This window comes from Mercenaria mercenaria, unplaced genomic scaffold, assembly GCF_021730395.1.
Source record: "Mercenaria mercenaria strain notata unplaced genomic scaffold, MADL_Memer_1 contig_4630, whole genome shotgun sequence".
In the NCBI taxonomy this organism is placed as follows: domain Eukaryota; kingdom Metazoa; phylum Mollusca; class Bivalvia; order Venerida; family Veneridae; genus Mercenaria; species Mercenaria mercenaria.
This window is the reverse complement of record NW_026462875.1, coordinates 19,299-45,407: the sequence shown is the minus strand read 5'-3', so window position 1 is coordinate 45,407 and position 26,109 is coordinate 19,299. Positions and strand designations below refer to the sequence as shown.

Here is a 26,109-nt window from a genome sequence, read left to right as displayed (position 1 = left end):
CACTTCCATGAATGAAACCATTTCAACAAAATAGCAAATAAAGTGGACGGATAAAATAGGATATCCAGTACATCAAAAGTGAACAGTGTATGTATAACCTTTACACACAAATGTTATCTTCACCCCTGATAGAGAGTAACCTCAACAGCCATATTTGTCAGCTGGAGATACTTCAAGTTGGACAGCATGTACATTATAATTGTTTTCTAATCAAACGCTCAGAAAAATAAAAACAGTACCAGGTTATTGCTTAAAACAACATTCCAGCGACTATAACCACTCTTTTTTTAATATTGAAAGGGTGTTTCTCCTTACATTTGAATTTCAGTCTCTGAAAAGGGATCATTCTCAACGAAAAAAGAAATACCTTTATCAGTTAAACTCGGAGGTTAAAAAGCAGTGTTAATTTACTACATTCATAATGGATTTTTAAGCAAGGCGTGCGGTCTTTAGTCATTTAATCAAACCTTTAAATCCGACGCAACAATGATTTTGAAAGGCAGTGTTAATAACTTTGAAGCAATCGCCTCTAACTGCTGTGGGTTCAAAACTTTGCTATGTAAAATCGTTCATGTAAGGCTGTAGTCGAGCTGGCTTGCGAAAGACAAGTGGTTCTACTCATGTGCCGACCCGTGATGAATCTTGGGTCATCCTCAGCCATCAAAAGCTGGAAAGTCGCCACTGACCTATAATTGTGTCCGTGTGATGTTAACTATATCCCTTTCCGCCCTCCACACCCCCTTCGCTGAAAATAAAAAAGAACCAAATTAGAAAATGCTAATATGTTAAGGTGGCCGCCTAAACAATACTATATCATTAGTTATTCTAAATGTATTGGATCAAGTGTACTTCTATGTGTCCTAATTATAGCTCATTGAAAATCTTCCTTACCTGTATATTCATGTTGTTATATGGCGCTCAAAATCTGGTCATGTCGTTTATTTTCTGACAAATTCCGAAGTGTGAAACACTATAAAAATCCATAAAAGTGATAATCTGTCATTAGCGAATCAGGAAAGCAATATTATCTTTTGAAAGAACTGTCATTAGTCACACTTCTACAATTCTTACCGAACGAAAAAACATGTCATAATACAGTGGCTTGTATTTTTTGAACGCAGAAAAAGATTTGTTAGTTGTCCATAAAAATTGACTTAAGGACGTATTGTAGAATTTTGGGCGAAATATTTCCCAATAACAGAATTTCTTAAAACTTTGGATATTGAAGGACAATCATCTAAGATATAAAATATGCAATAAAATCATAGGTCACCGGCATTGAAAAAGGGTTATCTGCCCTTGAAAACGGCATTTCCCCAACACAGAATTTTTAAGAGACAGCTGCACCTGTACATTCCTGTAAGTTCTTGGAAAATCACCATTAGAGCTAGAAAATCTAACATGTTTAATCTGGTACTTCGTTTTTAGTATTAAACACTTTGCTTAATATCTAAAGGAAAATGAAAACAAAATATAAAAATACAATCTCCGTAATTACTTACGCTTAAATGCTTATTTAAACCTCCGTTAATGAATGCTTGCACTCAATTGTGCACCAATAAATTGTCATTTAAAGTCGTACATCAACTGATTTACAAATAAGCTCCTTTCAAACCTGATAAGAAGGTGAAGGCAGCTATTCATTTTGTATTATCGTAAACACACCAAACAAAGCCAAACTCTATGGTAACACAGCTGACATAGTACATTTGACATGTATGTTTTTAAATGAAAGTAGTACGATGTCCAAAAAACAATAAATAAAGTTTATCATACATCCATTTCCCGTGTTTCAAGTGGGTTTAGCGCCATTTTTAACAAAGCTTAACAAGTATTCCTTGATTTTGCATTAGTGCAAACCTGTTCTCGCAAGTAACTGCCAAATTCACCATACAAATCACAGATGGAAGACGAAATGATTTCGGACACAGCGTTTTTATCAAATCGTTACAGAAAATATACACCTACCTGTCGATCGAACTCACGACCTCGCGATACGCATATCCTATGGAGCTAAGCGATGGGTTTCAAATCCTAAATATCTTGTTGCTAACCTAAGCAAAGCTAGGATTACCTCGGTGAATCCATGCTAAAGTGTTAGATTACGCAAACATTCTGACAAAGTTTCAGTCACACTAGACCGGAATTAAGATACATTTCTCATTAGTACAGAACAACAATTGCTATATCTGACTATTGTTAATTTCATCCATGTCCCAAGATGACCAGATATCGTCCCAAGTCAATTGTGCACAGTACAACAATAACTAAGCACCTATATATTTCGTAATAATACCTACTTTTGGACGTATGCCGCAGTCATACTTAAAATCTATCGGTAATGCAGTCTGTATTATTTATTGCAAAAATATGTATGTTCAAATTTTCAATGAAACCATTTTGTACACATGCCGCTGGCATATTGCAAATCCATCGCCAGCCAAGGCAATATGTACTATTCTTTTGCAGTGACAAGGATTCGACACATAAAGAAAATCAAAAAAAAAAGATAGTATTACGATTTTATACAGTTTCGGCAAGTTTTTTTCGGCACATAATGCTTAAAATGAGGGGTTTAATTTCTCAGTGTATCTTAGCAGACCCTGACAATCTCATTAGCAGACACAGTCTTGACTTGAGTTTACAATACAGCACTGATTTCGCAGCAAAATATGTTAAAACTCCGTATTGAGGACGCCGCAGGTGTACTAAAACTCCGCCGGCAATGCAATATTTACTATCTATTGACCAAACATCCCAGCAAAATGTATCGCGAAGATAAAATAAATCCCCAGGCTTTCCTGAAAATTGTGTATTACAGTAGTAACAAGGGTTCGAGCCAATTGTCTGATACCTAAACATATAATGCATTAAATGTTAATATCACAATGTGTCTCATCCAGACCCCAAATTACCTTAAGTTGACACATTCCTGACTTGAGGTCCTCATTACGGTACAACATACAGCAGCAATGAGCACCAAGTATGTTCAAATGGGATAGAGGCCTTCCTCACACGTAAATCACTGGCATATTGTACTATTAGTTCCACAAATACACCAGCAATATATTGAAGTGGTTAAATGTTTAGAGAAATACTACTGATAATATACTCATATCCAAAACAAATAAGACAAGTTTTAAAATTTAGTTTAAGGAGAAAATGACTTGAAATTACAATGTTTTCAATAGCTGCAATGCGAAAACTAAAACTCATTTAGTGTTGTCAATCCTTGAAACGGAATGTCACGTCTAGGGATCAGTGACACCAAAATAACTTAAAAACATTCTGATTGGCTGTTATTGTACATTTGACTAAGATAAACCGAAGAGATTTACGAAAATATGCAGAATTCGGTTCATAACAGAACATACAAACAAGTCAAAGTACTTCAAAAGCGAATATTGCATTTCAGAAACATCACCTTACGATTCATAAACCGTTTCGTTTGATGCTCTTTTATAATCACATGATACGGCTCCTGAGAGTTTTGAGCCAGGTCGTACACCATTGGTGTGAAACTTTTTGCTATACTATACAAAAAGCGTTAAGAATCTCGGTTAAGTGTTAAATTCTTATATTGATATTGAACAACAGGCCAACTCTTCGTACAGGTACAGATAAATACATCGAATACGGTGCCAGTAAAGACAGCGTATGGTTTTTCAATGACACCAGAGAAGATTGCTAAATTAAAATGCTACTAAACTTGGTTAAGAATACAGGTATAAAACCAAACAAGACAAACGTATCAACATTAGACATTAAACAATATCAACTAGAAAAGTCTAAATAACTCCTTCAGTTTCTTAGTATTGTAATTAAAATAGGTTTTAACAATTTGAGAAAAAGTTTATTGTATCACCATTGGATGGAGGAGGTGCTCAACGGTCTACGAACAGTGCAAGCAAAGCTCCTATTTCTTCTGAAAACATTTTAATATTTGTTGATACAAGTAAATAGTTCTTTTTCATCAGAAATGTACCAACAATAAAAATACAAGTAAATATAGCACAAATAACTGAAATCAGTAAAGTCCTACATATTAAGCCATTTGTAAATGGGGTCAAGATTAATAGCCCTGAGTTAATAATGTACAACCTGGTGATTTCGTTAGTATTCATTCGTGCAGTGGCCAGTGAAAGGTAATTCGAGTTTTCAATGCACAACAAAATATATATATGTATACTTCACACTTCTTTAAAAATAGTTTTAACCAATTTGTAAACATTTAACCACATACCGTCACCAAATCACGGCCAGTAATCAAAGCCACGCTAGATCTCTTAACAGGGTTTATTTTGTAAACTACGATACCTTTAATTTCTTCTAAATGTTTTTATGGTTGAACATCAGTACTAATCCTTTCATACGTATTTATTTATTGAAGAATATTTTCGCTAGAGTTAAAATTCATTTTTGGAGTTGAGGTGTTGGTTCGTGTGATATTCTGGATATTTACTGTTTGAAACAGTGGTTTTATCAGGTGATATACTTTTAAATATTTCTGTAACACTCTGAAAATAATATGTATTTTAGAAGCAAGATTAAAATAATCATAAACCATCCGAATATAAAATAAAATAGTGTGCGACTCAAAAATTAAAACATGCAAATTTGAATATTGTTTGAAAATACAACACTTAGTACTGATGTGTGCCTTTAACATATCAATATATATTATGTTATATATTTTACATATGCTGGCAAATAACTCCTTGCTTTAATTTTTCAAAAACAATGTGTTAACTGACAGATTTGAATTGTAAACAATATTTTTAGGTTTTAAATTCTATTTTAAACCATATTTTATATAGAGGATAAGAATGAGCTTGTCGGCATATTTCAACTTGGCCAACTTGAAGGCAAAGATGGACACATTTTTAAAACGCACTCCCGATACACCAAAAAAGGCAAGTCTTACTATTCTCATATGATCTTTTTCAATGAATCGAAACATGAAGTTAAACAACTCAAAATGTTTTAATGTTGATACATTCAAGTTATGTTTCGTTTTTCTTGTAGATAACATCTATTTATGCCGCTTGAATTGACATTTATCAATAAAATCTGTAAAAAGATCCTTTAGAAGAAAGGAATACAACCAAGTAAAATAATAGCAGAATCAGTTTGATTCTGTCGTATTCTTTAGAAGTTATGGAAAGTGCAACATACGTCACGTCCCAACCAACGGCTTAAATAACATATTGAATAGACTCCGTGATCCAAATGAATAGGAAAAAACTATATCAAAACTAAATCCGAGTGACTTGCAAAATATTGTTTACATATAATTTGTCATCTCCAAAGACGGAGGGATATTATTTTGGTGTGTTCGTATAACCATCCTTGCGTCCGTGCATCCGTCTGTCCGAAATATAATAATACAAAATTATTCAGTTATAATCGCTAAACCGCACGCAATTATTAATTAGCATCAGATGCATTGACCCGTTTAAAATGGAGTGTTTTGGCAAAGAAATAAAAAATGCTAATAATTGCAAAATTCTTTTAGCTAGAATCACCAAATCAGTAGCACATAAATTATGTTCTTATTCAGTATTATCCCCCTTAACCCAAAGTTTAAGCATAGTCTAGTAAAAGAGAATTTCCCACCCTCACCCCCTTAATTCGGTATAAAATAAGGATTTTAGTACTGTATCTAAGTATTCTATTGACGGACCTTCGTGACACTTTACAAACTACATCAATATAGATCACTCTACGGCGCAGGTGAACGGTCAACTGTCTTCTGGATCACATTAGTAATCCCTATTTTTGCCCTTTTATCATTTTAAAGTCCACAAACCCCCACATAACAAAGTTATCCATTGATGAATCTTCCTGAAATTTAAGACAAATAGGGATCATTATGCATAGCTTTCATCGGAATATTTTCAGTTACTGTAGAGTTATTATCCTTTAATTGTTCTAAAATTTAAAAAAAAAAATCAACGGAAAGAAGTAACCCATTGATGAATCTTCATGAGACTTGATACAAATATATATCACTGTAAGGAAGAGTTTTTGTTTCCTTGCTTTGTTAAATAGTAAGAACCAAAAAAACATGGCGCGGTCCTATTATACATATCTTGTGCATATTTGGAAACGAAATAGCTTTCAAAATATAGTCGCTTCAATCACAAAACAACCTATTTGACGGGAGATATAAATTTACTGAATTTCGCTTGAAAGATCAATACATTAGCGTTGATTCTTGATATCCTCTTTTGTCCTGAGTACATTCCACAATGATTATTTAACATATTATGTTTCCGATTAATATGTCAGTACGTTAATTGTTTTTGTACGAATTATTTTATATTTGACCTCGAAGTAGTTATCTGATACATTCTGTACTGCCATTTCATATTTTAACGGTTGAGCTACAATACTTATACAGAGTAGATATCACTGGCCCCAGATCGACAAAAATGCCAATGCATATGTTAAACCCTACCCTTAGGTATACAATGAGAACCACGGTACCCAGTGGGAAATATATATTAATATATTTCACTTGCGTATTCCTCAGCATTTAAATCGCGCATTTCTCTACCCAAAACGCACAAACGTACTTATTGCATATTGCACAATTGGTATTTTATTTCCCATCATGTACCAGTCACATTTTATCAATGTTTGTTATCGTAGTGAAATGTTACACATTTTAGGTGTTCTTCATCGTTATAGACAAAACTACTAACCGTCCTTTATACGCGTTTCGGGCATGTCAACCTTTCATTAACCCATTTGTTCACTAGTCAGACAAGACAGTATGATTAGAATAAATTTCTGCCTAGATCAGCTCTAACATTACTGACACAATACATGACTGTATAAAGTAAAACATATAAATAGGGTCAATCCGAGGTAGCAGTACACAAGTGCACATCATAACTTGTTTGGCGTCGGGGGAGACCTAGAGCGTAACTTTTAAGGATACAACAAATTTAAATCTAGCAGATTCCACAATCATATTTGATTGAAATAACCTTTATGATTATTTTTTTGTAACTGATCACACAAATGCCCGTAATATACGGAGTGTGTAAGAACAAGTTAAAGAAGCATTTTGAAATTTTTCCTTCTTTTTAAAGTTCGAGCGATTTGTGGTGAAATTCTCTGAAAGAATTCCGTAATTTGTTATCGAGGTAACATTATAAATCATACACTTGTATTAAACTGTTTCGTACAAAAACTACAATACATTTGTGAAAGATTTTTTATATATGCAAAATTCAAGTTACGTTTATGATAATTATTAAGAAATAGTGGTTTCATTACGAAACACTTGCTTTATCTGTTATCTGGAAAAATAGAATTTACGCTTTATATTACGCCTAATTCATCAACCAGCATATTTGAGCCGTGCCATGAGAAAACCAACATAGTGGGTTTGCGACCAGCATGGATCTAGACCAGCCTGCGCATCCGCGCAGTCTTGTCAGGATCCATGCTGTTCGCTTTCAAAGCCTATTGGAATTGGAGAAACTGTTAGCGAACAGCATGGATCCTGACCAGATTGCGCGGATGCGCAGGCTGGTCTGGATCCATGCTGGTCGCAAACCCACTATGTTGGTTTTCTCATGGCACGGCTCATTTGTTGAATAAGTATGAAATGATCAAGCAGGAGGTAATATGTAACTTTGAAAAATATTCTAAGCTACGGTTTTACAAATGTGATATTATTGGCCTAAACTAGTGTATTGCTTAGCACAATCCCGTCATCCAAATGGGCAAAATGAAATGACCCCTAAAGGTGTATTTTTTTGTCTTGTTTTTTTTTTTCTATATAATTTTGATGTAAATCCAATGTTGTAAATTTTATCAGACATTCAAAAGTATTCTACGCTCTCATATCTTATAAGTTATATCTAAAGTATACCGATATTCATCAATATAATTTCTTAAAGACACTGACATCAAGGTTTTCGCTAAAACCATCTTGCCTTATAATTCAGTTTGCTCATATTATGAATATTAGAACATGATTTTTTTCTAAACTGACTTTAAACGCCAATCAAAAGAAAAAGGAAAAAGCCCTTGAGCCCGGATTCGAACACTGGCGCCGTGGCAATAAACATTTTCCCTTGAGTTCTTGGCCAGTACTCAACGGACTAATACGTACTTAACAGTAGTTAAATGTAACGCTTTATAATTAAAGCTGTTTACCTCTGGTATCCCGTTACATACGCTTTTCGATTTTGAATTGCAAGCTAGTAAAAACAACTAATCCTTATGTCTTTCTATAACATATAATCTGTCAGTAATTAAGTAAAGAAATATAGCAAATATTCTCTGACATCTATGACATTTCATTCATTAATTGCCTTGCAATCTCATGGTCAGTGCCTTTAAAGAATAAACATTTAAACATTGTGCCTTTGCATATTTAATTAATTTAAATTTTGTGCCTTTTAGTCTTACAAATTTTGTTTTCGTTTTCTGTCAGTATGTGTATCTACTAGACCCAGAGAATGGAGAAACGACAAAGCAATTCATCGAGGGATTTAAACTATTTATTAACTGTGATATTGAATTGAAAGAAGTTCAGAGATCGACTGATTGTAAGGATAACCTCCCTATAATTCTATTGTGTAGGAGGCAAACAGACAGGGCTGAAGAAGATATTAACTCAACATTAAAATATCTACATACAGGTTTGTATATATATGCATACTCCTTTTTCTCGTGTATAAATGGTACAGAGCTAAGAACAGAATGATAATACTGTGTTATTTCAATAGTGTATTAATCATATTGTAACATGGTGGTTGCCTTGTTATGCATTTTATGCTCCGTTTATATCAACACTTTAACATATTAAATCCCGTGGCAGGAAATTAACCATCCGATTTTTTATGTTGAATGTTGTTTTTTTCAGACGATTTGTACACAAGAACTGCTCTTATCAATATCCATGTCGTCAGCGATGCCTTATACTTACCGACAGTCCCAACTACAAAGAAAATCAGCAGTATTTTCAATAAAGATCTGGGTATCATACTAGATTTTGGATTTGTTCAAGATGGTGTCAACAAATTAATTTACCCCTGTAAACATGATGTAACTACGAACTCTAAACAAGCCTTTCATGACTTTGTCACAAATAAATAAGAGCTTGGAACAGCATTTTATCTGAAAGTCATATAAAGTTTTATATGTGTATACATATGTCTGTCTTGTTTGGAAATATATCTTCAATCATACAGTCAAACGTTGTTAATCGAAAAAAGAATTTAATTCGAAATTATTTTTATCTTGTTGAACCTTTTGAGTCTTGTAAGATACTTTTGAACGTAAATACATGAATAAAAAGAATGCTTATAGAATAGATGGTGTGAAAATAAAGTAAATTAAAAAAAAAACGATGCACCATTTGGCTATAGTGATAATAGGGGAACAGTTGGTTGCATTTCTATTTTACATTGTATCATACAAAACAATTTAAATAGTGGATTGAAATTGTATAGTTGTTTTATTGACTTTGAAAAATGTTTAGACACCATAGTCATTGATGCACTTGTACAGCTGAGAATAAGCTGTAAAAGTCGAATTATCATATAATTTTTGTATGCGTTTGTATCGTCTTGTATAAAATTGCCATGTAGTTTTAATGTTTCTATCAAAATTTTGAAACAATGGGAGCCACTCTCGCCTTTCATTTTCATTCTATTTGTTAATGGTTTTACCGATAGCATTGATTTAAATAATCTTACGGGAAACGATATCAACCAGAAATTGCTATATTCAATACTATAAGCAGGTGATATGGCAATATTTACGACAGATAAGTATAGCCTACAAGCACTTCTTGATAGTATTTATATGAAAATGGGGTATCAAAAAATAAATGTAAAAGAAAGAATGAAGATTTGTGGCTTTGATAAACGTAGAATGAGAAAACTGAGAAAATTGATAGATTTTGTTACTTGAGAATTTTCAAATTAAGCCACAAATAATTTGTATGCGCTGTTTAAAAAAGTGAGTCTGGATGTACAGCCTAAAATTTCTGTTTTTGACAGGCTTATAGTCCTTATTTTGTTATATGGATGAGCATTGTGGGGACTTTATATTTTTTGTTTTTGTTACTTGAGTATTTTCTAATAAAGTCACAAATAATTTGTATGCGCTGTTTAAGAGAGTACCTCTTGATGTACAAACTACAAATTCTGTTTTTGATAGGCTTGTAGTCTCTATTTTGTTATATGGATAAGCATTGCAGGGAATTTATATTTTTTGAGAAATAGACATTTTACATATTATGTTTTGTAAACAAATATTAAGAGTAAAACAACAAGCTACAAATGTTCTTGTTTTATGGAAATTAGGGCTGTTTCCTTTATCTTTTGATCAACTCAAAGAGCCCTGAAATACTGGATAACAATAAAAAGAAATGAAACTTCTACAATTCACAATCTATATTTAGAACACTGGGACTGGAGAAGATGTATCAAAATAAACATATTATAAACAGTTGGGTTTTAGTTATTTGATTGACCATTTCGATGTAGATACAAGTTAAACCACAGCAAAAGTTCCATCTAGGGAACATCTATTTAAATATATACTAATCATCTTTTAAAGTTTTTGTTGCAATAATGTCTGTTTTAAATATTGGTCACCAGTGTGTGGAACCCTAGGATTTGGCTAAATGACAAGACCATTCTAACTTATTGACATTCCGCATCCCCCATTTAAGCGCCTCGGGGGCGTTACACTTGTACCAAGGGGGCATATATTTTTGCACCAAATGAAAAAAAAGAAAGAAAAAAAAAATGAAAAGAACTATTTTGTTTCTATTGCTTGAACAAATGCCAAGTCCGCTTTTTCCACAGTATTTACGCTAACATAAGTTGTTAAATTCAACAACAAAGTAAATCCGTTACCACTTTCAGTTGAATAAATACGGCAATTAAGAAACACTGGCTGTACACATTGACCTGATTTAAACTCAGTTAAAGATGTCCATGTGTTATTGGAAAGTAATACACGCATTTAGAATTTTTGAGAAGTTAATAGAGTGGATGGCTGACCTAGCAGTAGCGGACATAAAAAGTGAATAGTAGATATTTTACGGAACTTCATGTTTTCTTTTTTCTAACATGTAAAATGGATATTTTACGGAAGTACATGTATTTGATATTTTGCCTGACTTCTGGGAAGTAAAATGTTCACCTTTCCAAAGCTGGTTAGTCATATTTTGTGCTAGATATATGACGGAATACTTATGTACTAGTGATTTGATACACTAACAACCTAAGACCTCGCACACAAAAAACTTAGTGGTCATTGATCAATAATTCATGACTGTAAATTAGTAGTATCTGTACTAAAGTGAAAGTGACATCCGGGCGTTCGATTAATAACTTTCTTGCGCACAAAGAGATGGTCGCAAAAGGGTTTGTTTTCACATATTAAATATGCATTCGAAGGTAACGGAATATATTAAACTTTGTGACAAATGAGATGTTTGATCTGCTTCGAAAATGTGTAATGCACAGAGCTCGTTCAGCCAGCGAGTCGCCTCAATTAGGAAAGAATAATTTAAACGCCACAGGTTATTTCTTAGGACACGGAGTTCGATTAGCCAGGTTTTATGACAACAGCATTTGAGTTAAGTTGCTTTGTCAAGTGTGACTTACCGATTCTAAGTAACTTATCAGACATCAGTACTAAGAAGAGTAAGGGATCAATATGTACAAGAATGCCAAATCACCATAATTGTTACATCTAAAATGGAATGTCATGCAAATTTCAAAAATGCCTTTGAATTTGAAAGTTATTTGTGTAATATCAAAAATGACTATTTAAGAAAATTGTATACCTGATTACGTATATCTGCCCATAACCGGACAATTAAAACAAGGTGTTTTAATGGTGTTGAAAGGAGTGATACAGTATGCCAGTTAAGTATTAATGGAATGTTTGGACTGAATATCATTTTTTAAATATATGCTCATAGGAAGAAATTTTTTAAAATTTTTATTTCTTCACCTAATATTTTTAAATTAAATTATCGTTTTGTTGATAAAAATGGAATTATGCATTACAAACTTGCAAAGTGAATAAAATGCATCCTACTTTAAACAAAGTGTTTGTAATAATAAGTATGCTGTTTTTTATTGGGGCCATCGTAGCCGAGTGGTTACTTCAAATTACTTACTCCTCATCGATGTTGGTTCGAACCTCACTCGGGGCGTTAAATTCTTCATGTTAGGAAGCCGTCAAGCTGGCTTACAGGAGGTCGGTGGTCGTTTGTGCTGAAATAATGCACGGAGAGGCACCTGGGGTCTTCCTTCACTATCAATGCTAAAAAGTCGCCATATGACCTATAATTGGATCGGTGCAACGTTATACATAACAAAATAAATAAATGGTTAATTTTTAAATGGTTTGAATGTGGTTTGTGGTAAACTTGTGTAATGCTGAAAAAGTTTTGATCTCACTTTTGTATCATATCTAAATCGCGAATGACATTGTTCTTATAAAGATGCGGTATAAAGTTGAGTTGTTATTTATATCAGCCAGAGTTACAATTAAATACTGTGAATTCATTAATATTCGTGGGGAACTAAGTTTCGTGGATTTCGTGGTTTATTTAATCCACGAAATTTAGTCCCAAGGAACAAGTAAATTTCCAATTCATTTAATCTTCAAAAATTGAAATCCACGAATTCATGTCCCCACGAAATTGCCGTTTTGACTAAAACCACGACATTTCATGCCCACGAAATTAAATGATTTTACAGTATCACTTGCTCGAGTGCCGGTGCGACGATATCTCCAACAAAATAAATAAATAAAGTATCATCTGGAATGCTAACATTTAGCTCCAGCACACCTATTCTTTAACAGTGGCTTTTTGGCTTGGAGCTACGGCTCTGTCAGAATAATCTGTATGTTTGATGTATTGATGACGTAACACATTAAGCACAGATAATGCTTGACTCACTTTCTATGCTATCATTGCTATAATTATTGTTGAATTGCTGTTAAATATAGAATTTGGGTCATTTGTGGTTAATTTGGGTTCATTATATGGATAGCTGGGTCCCAGTATCACACATTATGTCATTTACAAAAGTTAAAGGGAACCAGATATTTGATAGAGCAAGTACTCGTTGTAAAACGTTATGTTTAAATTTGGACTAATCAGAAACAAGTTCTAAAATAGCACGTATGCTGGGGGTATATATACGTAGATGGATGATAGAGAGCTCATTCGGTATCCAGCGGTGGAAGAAAACACATCGAGGATTCAACTAATAATTTATCTCAGTACCTTGATAAGGAGGCTATTGCAGTACCCTGTCAGGGCGGATAAATTATTAGAAAGAAGACGTTTGAAGTTCATAGACTAAAGAAGAGTTGCATAATATCAACAAGATTTCGAGCTTTAGGGCCAGCACATAGGAGTTTTACCTTAAGGGTAGTCGAATGCTATAGACGATAGCAGATACAGGCTGAGCATCGGGAAGCTGAGACAGAGACCCAGAGTTTGGTAATCTACTGAGATAGTAAGAGAGTTCCAGCTTATAGACGGTTCAGCATTACTGGCGAAGTACAGCCAAGACATCGGGGATATACCTATATGGTAGCTGAATGCTACATATGATAGCATATAGGCGCTGAGCATCCAGGAGTCAGGGCAATCATATAGAGTTGAGAGGACCGAGGCCAAGCATCTATGCGATAGGACTCGTTTGTTGTTGATTCAAAGACATTGTCTGACGGGAACTTCAACAAAAAGACCAGTCAAGTATAGAGTCTCCAGCCTATAGATGTTTGAGCTAATTGAAAATTGTTAGTTTGAAATATTTAGTGATTTCCCTGAAATTGTCTAGCTCATAATTAAAATCATTGGTACACGAATCATTTAGGCAAGGTAGCCAGAGGAAAATTCTATATACGAGATATTTGGTCTAACCAGCTCTACGTTTTAAATAAGGACATTCTACATCGTTTGTCAGCTAGTCTATGACATAGTCATCTTTGCACCTTAGCACCTTAGCACCATTGTTCAAGATACTAAAGGCGTAGGCACTTACTTGGGTCATATAACCAGTATTCTGTCAGGCTCTAATGTATTGTATATGTATATGTATTGTTTTTGTTTTTTGGTACCCAAGTGTGTCTTAGTATGATACGAAAAGCCGGGAAGCTGCCGCAAACCGAAATCAATATGTTACGAATTCATTGATTGATTACAGCAACTAGTGACCTGTGACGTGGGCTGCGCAATGCGGAAATATTGGAAGTTTTCCGGTTGCAGTTGCTCTTTTGTTAGACTCTTCCACGCGTGAAATACTACATATTAACGATTGTTACAAGCCAAATGCTATGACGTGCCAGGTATAAATATAGTGAAAGATAGCAGTCGCTAATTGGTTGAGTGTATATATCTATTTTAACGTCACACAGAGCTCCTTTTTGTTTTTAGATCTTTATTTTTGGCGGCTGCTTTAGAATATATACATGAGAAATTGAGCTGTGTTCGTTAAGACAGATCAGTGTAACAGACTACTCTTTTGTTTTCTATTATTAAAATAGGGGTGTACAGCAATATGAATATATCTATAAAACGTAAGTCTGTACGATAAACTGACAACTTCTCAATTTTGACGTTTACATTATTCATGATTGACATACATTTATCCATTGTAGTAATTGTTAAAAAGATTTAACGGGCAGTTGTGAAATTTGTTAGAGAACACCCCCCTGAAAGGATGTAACCTGCCAAAAGGTGTCTTAAAAGACATGTTGCCGCCAATTTTTGACAGGACTATTATGGCTGGTTCGATTATTGTTGTAGGGTGTTAAGTGGTGTCATTAAAACTAGTTAAGGAAGTAGCTTTGCAAGGTATATTAAACTTTTTTTTTTCACAGTACCACCGTATTTTGTATATCAGTGTTTATATTTCTGTGTTCGTATTGTAATAACTGGTGAATGCCACGGCAAATCTGCATTGTTTTTCGTACATGCACCCTTTCGTAAGGAATAAACCATACCCTTTTACCCCACTTGTACAGTTATGCAGACTATGCCATAACCAGCCGAGCCTTTCCTTTTTAAAAGGAAACTTTATTCTGAACTATCAATACAAGGGTCGTTCAATATATAACGTGAACAATCACATACATTCTTAATTATAATATTATGTGTTCAATCCTTGTCATAATCCTTCAAAGTAACTTCCCATGTGGTCAAAGACCGACTTCCATCTTTTCGCAGATCTTTTTATCCCGTTGCTAGGCAACTACTGTCATACACCCTAACCTGCTCGGCTTTGCAGTTTCAATCTCATTTAAGTCAGCAAATCGAATTCTTCTCATATTTACCCTTTTACCTCGGGAATAAGTCGTAGATAAAGGGACTGATGTCAGATGAGTATGGTGGATGATCTAGAGAGGTGTGGGGGTTGCGTTGTCATGAAGTACGATTGGTCCAGAGTTTGAAAGGTATGGGGGCCTTTCACGCATTGCTGGTCTCGAGCGTTTTTATAATTGTCTGTATAGTATGCGCTGTTGTTAAGCAACGTTCTGTCTGTTCTGACGTCAGACGCACCTATCGCACCGATGTGTCCGATGCACTTATATTTCGTCCAACACGTTGGTTTTCTTTTACTGTAATTATGACGTTCTTGCATTCATTTACCCGTCTCGCTACCTGAGAATATGAAAGAGAGCATTCGCTGCAAGCTACTTGTAAGGCAATAAAACTTTCCTGTCACTCTTGATTCGGCGGCATTCGATGTTTATGTAACATCATTGAACTTATGCGATATTAACGCGTCAATGTTGTTTTGAATGACGTCAATGGAAAGTGCGCGCTGAAGACGTCATCATAGTTTTGCTAATTTCTGAAATGATTAAAACACATTTTTATATAAATTGAGTTAAAATATAATGAAATGAAAACGAAATTATGATACTTTACCACTAATTTTATGTTTGTTTGCTTATCTACTCGCACTGCTATTTCTTCAAATAATGTACATTGTTTTCCAATAATTTTAAGGTGTCAAAAATTGTATCGTGATGATAGAATTTATAAATAATACGTATAAACGATTGAATGTCATCTTTCACCACTCTAATATTACCTTGCATTACAGAATTGCTATACTACTGACAAAAAGTAATTATTCAATTTGTAACAGTAAGCTAACTGTTAGGAAAGGGAATTGTCATAGAAAACAACACGAGCCGAAGACTAAGACTATTAATTTCAATGCAAAATTCCTTGCTGAATGGAAGCTGTAAGGTACAACACTGTCATTCTGTTTGTTGCGTGGGAAATCATTGCCAAATTTATTTAGACATTAGAAAGGCAATCAGTCATTACACGGCCGATTTATGGACCAACAGAAACCATACATTACAATCAGCATTATATTGTTAGCGTGCACAAATATTTGACAAAACCATAACGGGCGAATTTTTGTCGCTTGATTCTTTTTGATTAACTCCAGACAAAAGAGGCAACTATGTGAACCTTATAGTATCTTACAAAATCTGTATGACAATAATTATGTGTAATTTACGTATTTTCTTTATCCATTTTCAAATCAGCAGCACAGTGCATGCTAAGGCCCTATTATCGAAACTACAATTCATCAATAGATTAAACTTAATTCATTACGGCGGATCTTGATTGTTATAATTGTGTAAAATTAGCTTTAGATATCATTAATTGCCCGCAGTAGGAGATGAACTTATGAAATTAAAGTTCTTTAGAGGTCTTATTATACTTATAGAAACTACTGAAGAGCATTGATAGAGACATTCCAACCATTTTTTTCTTTATTTCTTATTAAGGCTAAAGTTTAGTGCAAGTCCGTGAGGTATAAAGATAAGATGGCGTAATTACACACTACATTTAAAGCAGTTTAAGTCGCTCGGCAGGTGGTATTGTCACTTCATTATTTTGAAATACATTTAAATTCAGTTCAAATGTCATCCTAAGTGGTTGGGAAAGACATTTTTGCAATGTGAAAAATACCTCATTGGCCCTGAAATCAATGGGGGATTTTCAAACTCCATGGGGCTTTTTAATTTTAATGAAAAGTATTGACTAGAAAATAAGAAAAAAAAAATGAATTATTAAAATATATTTGGCTATAAAAAGAGACAGCATGGTGGCCTGATAAATGACCACAGCATACAATAATGACAATTGTAGTTATATAACATTAACAAAATCTGATGCATATCTAAAACACTTACACATCAAGTTTTTTTTGGATTGGTCAATTTCCGTTAGAGTTATTGCCCTTTATTTACTGAAAAATCCACGTCTGCAGCCATTTCTCAGTAACAAGCTGGTAGAATTTCATGAAACTTGAAATAAATATGAATCAACATACTTTGATGATGTATGTCATTTTTTTTTTCAATTGGTCAATTTTCCTAAGAGTTATTGCCCTTTAATTCTTTGAAAATCTACAGATTTGTACATAACAAACCAACCAATTGGTAGAATTTCATAAAACTTCTTTCATTCTTTTCCGTGAACATTTATTATAAACATGTGAAGTTGTGTACCCACACCTGGTCACCACCTTGCTTTCGTCACACCCCCTCGCCCGACCGACCCCCCCCCCCCCCCCCCCCCCCCCCCCTTCAGACTTTCATGAATATTTATCAACATACAAAGTTTGTACTGTTCCCCACCTCACTCCTCCACCCAGTCATCCCCCTCCCCCCCCCCCCCCATTTTTTTTTTCATTTTTAATTTTCCATCCATATTTCAATATTTATAATCAACATCGATGATCAATGACAATAATCGATGTTTTGTACCCTCACCCAGTCACCCCCGCTGCCCTCCTCCCCAACCAAAAAATAGCATTCATTTTCTGTTAAATTGATTTTGACAAATGAAATTATTTGCTTCTTTTGCTTCTGAGTAACATCCTTAACTTTTTGCCGGATATATTTTTTTACAATTCCTGACCACAAACCCTTTCGGCGGGGGATACCAATTCATCGAATTTGCTTGTTCATCATGCTTTGCTCTTTTCATTTCAAATGCAAATCAAAGAAACCCTTAAGGTGGTAATACTAATAAACATACATTTCTTACGATACAAAGCCGAAAATAAAATTCACATTTTGTACTGGTGGAAATCGTCAACACATTTCTTATCTTTATCATTTCTCAGCAACTATAGAACACAGAAAGGCCGTCCTGTGACGTAGCAAATTTTCTAACTAACATTTTGATTGGGTCGCTGCATTCAATCATAATTAGACAACACCTCGGAACGTAATTTAAATAGCATAGGTATCCCTGGAAAGTACCGCTACGACGCATCTATGACTCGGTCTCGATTCGATACTGTTAATAGTCCATTGCAGTCCCCATATCTATTGATAAATCGTCGTTTGGTATATTTTTACCGATTTTTGCGATTTCTATAGTTCTTTTTCTGCCGGGATTTTCGCGCATTTTATTTAAATTTCAATGGGTTATTTTTTTACTGAATGTGTGAAATCGCGCATCGTGCCCTCCTTTCCCAACCGCTCTGACATCCTAACACTTCTACTGGAGCCATTTACTTGGTATAGAAGTATTTTTTATTGTATACTAAGGTAGAGTTGTTTGATTTAAGCAAATACCTCTTAGAAAGTTGTGATCTAAAAATGTCCCTGAGCAAAATATCATCTAAAATTATGTTACATTAGACAGATATTTATGTTATTTTCTACTATTCTGAAACATAGATATACATATACGATAAAGAAGTTTTGAACGGCAATAAATTGCTTATCTGTATATAAATGTATATGGGATGTGGTAGCACTAGCAACATACAAGACAAGTGGAATAACACATGAAAAGATACATATAAAAAGAAGTTGGAAAATAAAAACACGGCATCGGAAGGATACTCCGTTTGTGACATGTAAACCTTACACTTATCCTTATTTAGTTTGTTCAACGAAACAGTTTAAATAAACACTTATTTCCTAAGCTAAGTTCTAACATTTGTGACTACATCCACGGTAGTAAAAATATTAACAGGCTTATTAATGTAGTAAGTATTTTATCTAAACGCCTATCTCCTAAGGTTATGATAGGGATATATAAAAACAGCATGAAGAAGTTGTGCCAAACTGCAAAACGACCGGTCACCAAACTTGTACAAATCGATATAAATTTACGAAAAATGCTTTGTATCCTCTGATACACTGTACGGCTCAGAAAACGCGCAGTTTTTGAGGTTGTTCCAAAACTTATTGTGAATATTTTAAATAAAATTTTGATATTAAGCTTGTTTACGTATTACGTACAATACATTATAATTAATTATGAAGTCTTTTTGCTGAAAATCAGTTTTGTCAAAGAACTGTATTTAAAGTGTGTGACTGTGTATTTATTTTATATGCTTAAAACTATAAAATATTTCTCTTGCATGTTCTGTATATTCATGGAATTATAGCCTCATTCTTAAAACAGAGGTCTTTGATTGATTAATACATCAAATTCATCGTTGATATGTACGAAAATTGGCTGCCACAACCTAACAATTTTAAGATGCATCAACAACTGTTTACTATCATGTGATTCTGCTGATATGTAACGCTTTCCAGTTATAGCCAGTATGAAATTGTATTTTATTGCCATTTTATGACTTTGCTGTATATGTCTCCCTACGAATACACAAACAGGATCATGTGTTTCTTTCCTTTGAAAGTTTACACAATCGAGGTTGAGTTACAGTGCTACGCCCTAAAATAAAATTCCAAAGTGGACTCATTTAGAATAATACTTCACTCACACATATCGCGTCACGCGGACAGCTACGTCAGGCTACGGATAGAAATGTAGTAATCCGTATCGATCCGTACCTAAGCCGTACCTTACAGAAGTAATTCGTAATCAATCCGTACGGCTCAGGTACGGATCGATACGGATTATTACGTTTCTTTCCGTGGCTAGACGTAGCTATCCACGCCGTATGTGTGACTGGAATATTAGGTTATATGTGCATTTTCAAAGCCGTTTAGCTTTATATCTGTTTAAACAGATTTTACATGTTTTTACTTTTTTTTGAAACAAAAGTCATTTGGGTAATATTCAAGATTTACGGAAATCAACAAACAAATATGACTCGGTGTTAAAATTAATTCAAACATGTTTAACATTTTCATAGTTATCAGTACTGACTGACATTTTTGTTTAGACCATTATTTCGGTGAATAGGGCTAAACGTCTGTCTCCATTAACGTTTTGTACATAGTAAATCAAGGTCTGGGAAACAAACTATTGAATCTTCTTGGTTTAAACATACATAACGGAAAATTCTTATATATGAAGAACTTTGCACAATATGGTCACACGACTTATTTCCCTTAGACAAATAGTTTACTTACAAAAACATGTATGTTTAACGGTTTTATTAGGAGTTACCATTTTTTGGTATGAAACATTTTTTGAAGGGGATCTGATTTGGTAGGTGGAAGAGGAGGGGGAATGGGTACCGATATCGGTTTTTTTTCATGCCTGCAAATTTAAATCTGCATTATAGCGACACCAAATTGTGTACATATTTAAGTGAAATGTGTGAACCGGTAATTCATTATAATGGTAAAAAGTATATACAAGAGTGCATAAATACGTGATGGACCCTGATGCTGATATCCATTGTTTGACACTTGATTGCAGGGATGTGAAAATTAATCTTCAATAACAACAGTGTATATAGTCTCATTCAACTCTTTGGATTTTTATGCCCCCGAAGGGAGGCATATAGTTTTTGAACCGTCTGTCAGTCTGTCGGTCTGTCCGCAATTTGCGTGTCCGGTCCATATCTTTGTCATCCATGGATGGATTTTCAAATAACTTGGCTTGAATGTGTACCACAGTAAGACGACGTGTCGCGCGCAAGACCCAGGTCCGTCACTCAAAGGTCAAGGTCACACTTAGACGTTAAAAGTCATTTTTGATGATAATGCATTGATGGGCGTGTCCGGTCCATATCTTTGTCATCCATGGATGGATTTTCAAGTAACTACGCATAAATGTGTGGCACAGTAAGACGACGTGTCGCGCGCAAGACCCAGGTCTGTAGCGCAAAGGTCAAGGTCACACTTAGACGTTAAAGGTCATATTTCATGATAGTGCAATAATGGGCATGTCCGGTCCATATCTTTGTCATTCATGCATGGACTTTAAAATAACTACGCATGAATGTATGGCACAGTAAGACGACGTGTCGCGCGCAAGACCCAGGTCCGTAGGTCAAAGGTCCTAAACTCTAGCATCGGCCATAACTATTCATTCAAAGTGCCATCGGGGGCATGTGTCATCCTATGGAGACAGCTCTTGTTTTTTAAATATTTTGTATAACTTCAGATGTGGTCAGTTTATAGTTGGTGCTAGAGTCAAACTTAGCGTCAATACGTCACATTTATTTTATTTCTGACGTCATTTTTTATCATTTTTTATGTAAAAGCAATATATTTTTTACTTAATGTGTAAAATGATACATTTCAGGACTTGCTCGAAATAATTTCAAATACATCATACACAGTTAGTTACAACAAGAAACTCCGTACTATCTCGCATTGTTCATGTACATGTGACTCTAATTTTGTGACTTTTCAGGGGACTGATTTCTTTACCAGATTTGTTCTTAATTTGTTCTTAATTTGCAAAGTTATTAAACGTGCTATTGCTCAATGAGATACGACAGAAGCTTTTAGGGCTGTACTTTGTTATATACACATCTGATTGGCATTTCTTGGACTTAAAATTAGAAACAGCGTGCAAATAAGATTTCGTCATTTCACATTTCAATACGCATCAAAGTTGTAGTATTATTTTGAAGAACATACTGTAACAAAACAGAATCACTTGGCTTAGTTAACCACCGTGAAAGAATTTCTTGCGTCAGTTAATCACCATGATATATCTTCCTTATATGAAACTGGATTAGTTGTCTGAAGTTATATTTACTTTTATGGCAAAATGGACCTTGTTTCTAAATTTGTTTGAAGCACTTTAAGCAATTCTGTTTACTGAGACTTGTTATCAGATACTGTATGTTTCATTTGGTTTAGTAGATTTCTGAAATTAAAGATTCGATACCATCACGGTGTAAGTTGACCAGATGGCTTCACATATTTACAGCGGGGACACAGAGTCCCTTGAATGTATCAACACCAGCTTTTAAAATACGACATTGAAAAAGACAACTTAAGTCAGGAAGATTTAGAATATATCCAAGCTTTACAGACTATTTTAACAATTGGTGTTTAAATAGGCCGTTAACTTATTAAGTAAGACCATGGATGGTATAATGTTGATTTAATCATCTATGTAAATCGGGCTGATTGCAAATGTATAGCAGTTACTGTTCCATTGTCTGCATATAAATGTATTATTTATATTAACTCAAGGCTTGAGTAACATATATAGAATTACAAAGTATGGAAAAAACTCTTATCCATTGAAAAAAATGTGCAGAGATATGACTCGACGAGTTGTTTCCCATTATTAATTTGTAATATAATAGAAATACAAGAGGTGTAGCAGACGATGCAGGAATGCACACTATAGCCCTAATCATTGTGTGAACAGATGGTTGATAAGATACTTGACATGTTTTGTTGTAATGAAGAGTATCGAAAGCCTCCAGCTATACCACAGAAATATTATATGAACAGTTTGTTTGTAGGAAGGTGTAGAAAATGCATTTGAAAGCTTGATTCACCGGTAAGCGCGAGCTGTACTGGTTAGTTTTGTTTGACAAGACAGTGTTATTCTTACATTGGACTGCTAAACTGGTATTGGCATAGCCTTATAAATGGTAAATAGATGATATTTGTTGTCTTAAAACTAGTAAATTGGTATTAAAATTGTGTTTCGAATACATGTGCTCGTTAGATAAAACCTCAAGTACTCGCATTTAATATGACCTTATCTAAGATATTTTAATTTCAGTAAAAATGTCCAGAAATACATATTAGAGCACATTTTTTTGTAGAAATTATAGATTCTGTTCCTAATTTATACCCCTATCACACTCAGCCACGTTCCCACTACGTCCTAAAAACTGGCGGGACGCAGTAAGAACTTGTACAATGTAGAAGGAATACAGTAGACACCGATAAGAACATGATAATTAAGGTCTCCACGAGTGTGGATCCTGTCCGGAGGACGCGGCTGAACTTTGGACGTGTTCAAAACAAAAGTAGTGATGACGTGGGACGCAGTCGAACTTTGGACGTGTTCAAAACAAAAGTATTGATGACGTGGTCAGGAAGAAGGAAGAACTTAATAAAGACGTCGCAATGATGTAACTAAAACCTAGTAGAATATAGAACAAGCGTAGTTCGGACGGGAAAGACTGCATGGCGTGCTCATTGCGCTGTCACTGGGTTGTCATTACGTTCTTGTTACGTCAATGGAGTTCTCACTACGACTTATCTACTCTTGTGTGCTATGACCATGCTACGTCCATACCACGTTGTAGAATACCGCATAAGGCTATCAATACGTTCTTTCTGTGCTTAACATCTCTATGTCACGTTTGCAGCAGGTTCTCACCGTGTCTGTTTCAGATTCTGAGAATTGAGCATAAATACTGGATGCAATTCCCCATCACTCCATTTTCAACCAGCAATGGGTATGATCGCACATCATCAGGAATTACCACATAATCACGGACTCAGCAGCACTGGCAGCTTGTAGTGGACTTCTGGACCTTTGTATAAAATTCACGCTGTCTTTGTTTTTTCCACCACGGCCTCTTTCTTTATAAGACTGCTCTGATTTCTTCGGAGGGGGTTGGGGGGGGGGGGGGGGATGCTTGTCGTCTATTGTATTTGACTGTTGTTGAGTGTAGATGCGGACACAATATAACTTACAGAAGGAATGAAAAAGAGGCGCGTGGCGTAGTATTTATAAGTAGCCTACGAATGCAGTGGGAAGGTGATAAGCGCATGGTTAAAGCATGGTAAGCGAGAGGCGCAATCTGACTGGTCGTACTAAGAATGTAGTAAGAACGCATTGGGCGCGAAGATGCGCGTGGTAAGAAAATTAGTGTGAACGTGTTAGACACCGTAAGAACCTGGCAAGAATGTTGTAAGGGCGCAGTATGAACTTTAGAACTGCACATTTTTCGAGCTTGAACCCCGTCCTCACCGCGTCTAAATTTTCAGGACGCAGTGTGATTTTCATGGTCTTCGCCTGAGAGTGATCAGGGAATTAATGACTACATTATATGCTTATGACATTAAACTATAAAACTATTGTTATGGCACAATGAGCTATAATTTGACAAAAAACAGAACATTACAGGAACATGCAAATGCAAATTTGATTACGCTGATCAAACGGCAATGACTTTTTCCCAAAGAAATCATGATGGTCTGACAGGTTAAACACTAAGATTGTAGTATTTTATCCATACTTTTTTTCAAAAATTTACAAAAGAATGACAAACTGTTATGTCAACGCAAACAACTTTTCTGGTATTCGAACTTTTACTTCAATTTACTGGAAACATTTTCTATTCGAAAAGCATGATCATTATCGTATGCAATCATCGTTTATCAGACAACGGACTTTATAATCTTTTAACACCTATCGGCTATTCAACAGGTAAGAAAATTTGTCACCTGTATTTATGATAAACAATTATCACGGTATAATACCTTTAATTACGTCTTTTCTTCTGCATCTGTTGTTTGTTTACCAGTAATCGGATATGCGCCTACTTTCGATACAAAATTATGATAAGGGCATGACATGCGGTTATTATCCCATATGGAATAACGGTAAGGCCGTATGCGCTTACATTTGATACGCTCTTATATTCGAATATGCGCTTATTTACCAGATTCTACAGTATTCTGAAACGCCACAGATGATAAGGTTTTGAAGCATAAGCCCCAACAGCTCAATGATTGTTCGCTTTGACTGTGGGAGGTCGACGGTTCGATCTCTAGCCGAGACATACCAAATATATAAAAACACTATACTTGTCACTCAGGATTTAGAGGTTTGTACCAGGCGGTACAATAAGCCCAGATAAATATCTTTTAGTGGACACCTTGTTGGTGGCACACGAGCGTTTGATTATATGCGGCGTTAAATAAGGCTAACCATTACCTCTAGCATCTTTGGCATAATTGTATGTAACTTCTCCTACCATTGTATGATATGTAATAAATATTTATATGGCTATTATTGTTTGAAAATTTATAAAATGTAATTGACAGTATTTGGTTAAATTACAACATTCTGAATTTTCATACCCCAGGCGTTAACTCAAGTCCTACATATGCAAGTTTCAGTTCAGAAAATTCAGTTTCTCAATTTTTTTAGTAATCTTTCAAACTTTTTCCAGTAGTAAATACCCATTGTTACAGCTGGCCGCTATGGGAGGAGACATAGTTCAAATTGCATTTGTGATAAAAAACAGTTGGCACAGATGAATGCAGGATAAACTCAAATTGCGTAAAATACCAGAACAAAACAGGTTTTCCTAATAGAAAGTCTTCAGGATATAATTTCCAAATATTACATTGATTTGTTCTTTTGGAAATCGAGAAATTAGATTTGATTTGGTCATTTCAATATGACTTCAGTGTAATTGAATCTTTCGTATAAAACTAAACATGATCATCAATAGACGAAAACGTACAAGCTGTTGTGACCTATCAAAGACACGCCCAAATTTTCAATAGGATCCAATGGACGTGAGTTTGATCCCATGTCTATGACGATATGATGGAGGAAATTGTGTCTGACATTATTTCATCCTTCACCTCTGATTCACTTGGAGAAGTTGACAGTTACTTGCAGAGAACAAGTTAGTACAGGTACAGAAGACAAAAACACAGGATAGGTTAACGTCCTTCTGTAACTGTTGAAAAATCGTGTTAAACCCAAAACAGACAAACTGACCCATCCAAGATTGTGAAATGAATCTGTCTGTAACAACCTTGTATGGTTAGCTGCTACATTTTATGATGGATTTTGACAAATTGTCTTATGACATGAAAGCTATAATGCAGTCAATACTATAAAAAGAGTTTGTGTGTATGTGCAGTGCCTATAGAATGTACACGTTAAACTCGACAACAATC

The 26,109-nt window shown here is 34.8% G+C and overlaps 1 protein-coding gene across 1 annotated transcript; it reads left to right on the top strand.

Annotated features, from left to right (window-relative positions):
* Window positions 1-4,240: 4,240 nt before the first annotated feature.
* Window positions 4,241-10,479, top strand: LOC128554010 (uncharacterized). The gene is made up of 4 exons (XM_053535215.1): window positions 4,241-4,486; window positions 4,818-4,913; window positions 8,456-8,663; window positions 8,888-10,479. Exons 2-4 carry the CDS (start codon window positions 4,827-4,829, stop codon window positions 9,118-9,120), a joined length of 528 nt encoding a protein of 175 aa, XP_053391190.1. The 5' UTR covers window positions 4,241-4,486; window positions 4,818-4,826; the 3' UTR covers window positions 9,121-10,479.
* Window positions 10,480-26,109: the final 15,630 nt, after the last annotated feature.

What these genes read in the sequence shown, in the direction of transcription:
- LOC128554010 (XM_053535215.1), top strand. Translation starts at nt 4,827, where the DNA reads ATGAGCTTGTCGGCATATTTCAACTTGGCCAACTTGAAGGCAAAGATG. An exon ending in CTCCCGATACACCAAAAAAG is followed by an intron (nt 4,914 to 8,455) that starts GCAAGTCTTACT and finishes GTTTTCTGTCAG; the next exon opens with TATGTGTATCTACTAGACCC. An exon ending in ATTAAAATATCTACATACAG is followed by an intron (nt 8,664 to 8,887) that starts GTTTGTATATAT and finishes TGTTTTTTTCAG; the next exon opens with ACGATTTGTACACAAGAACT.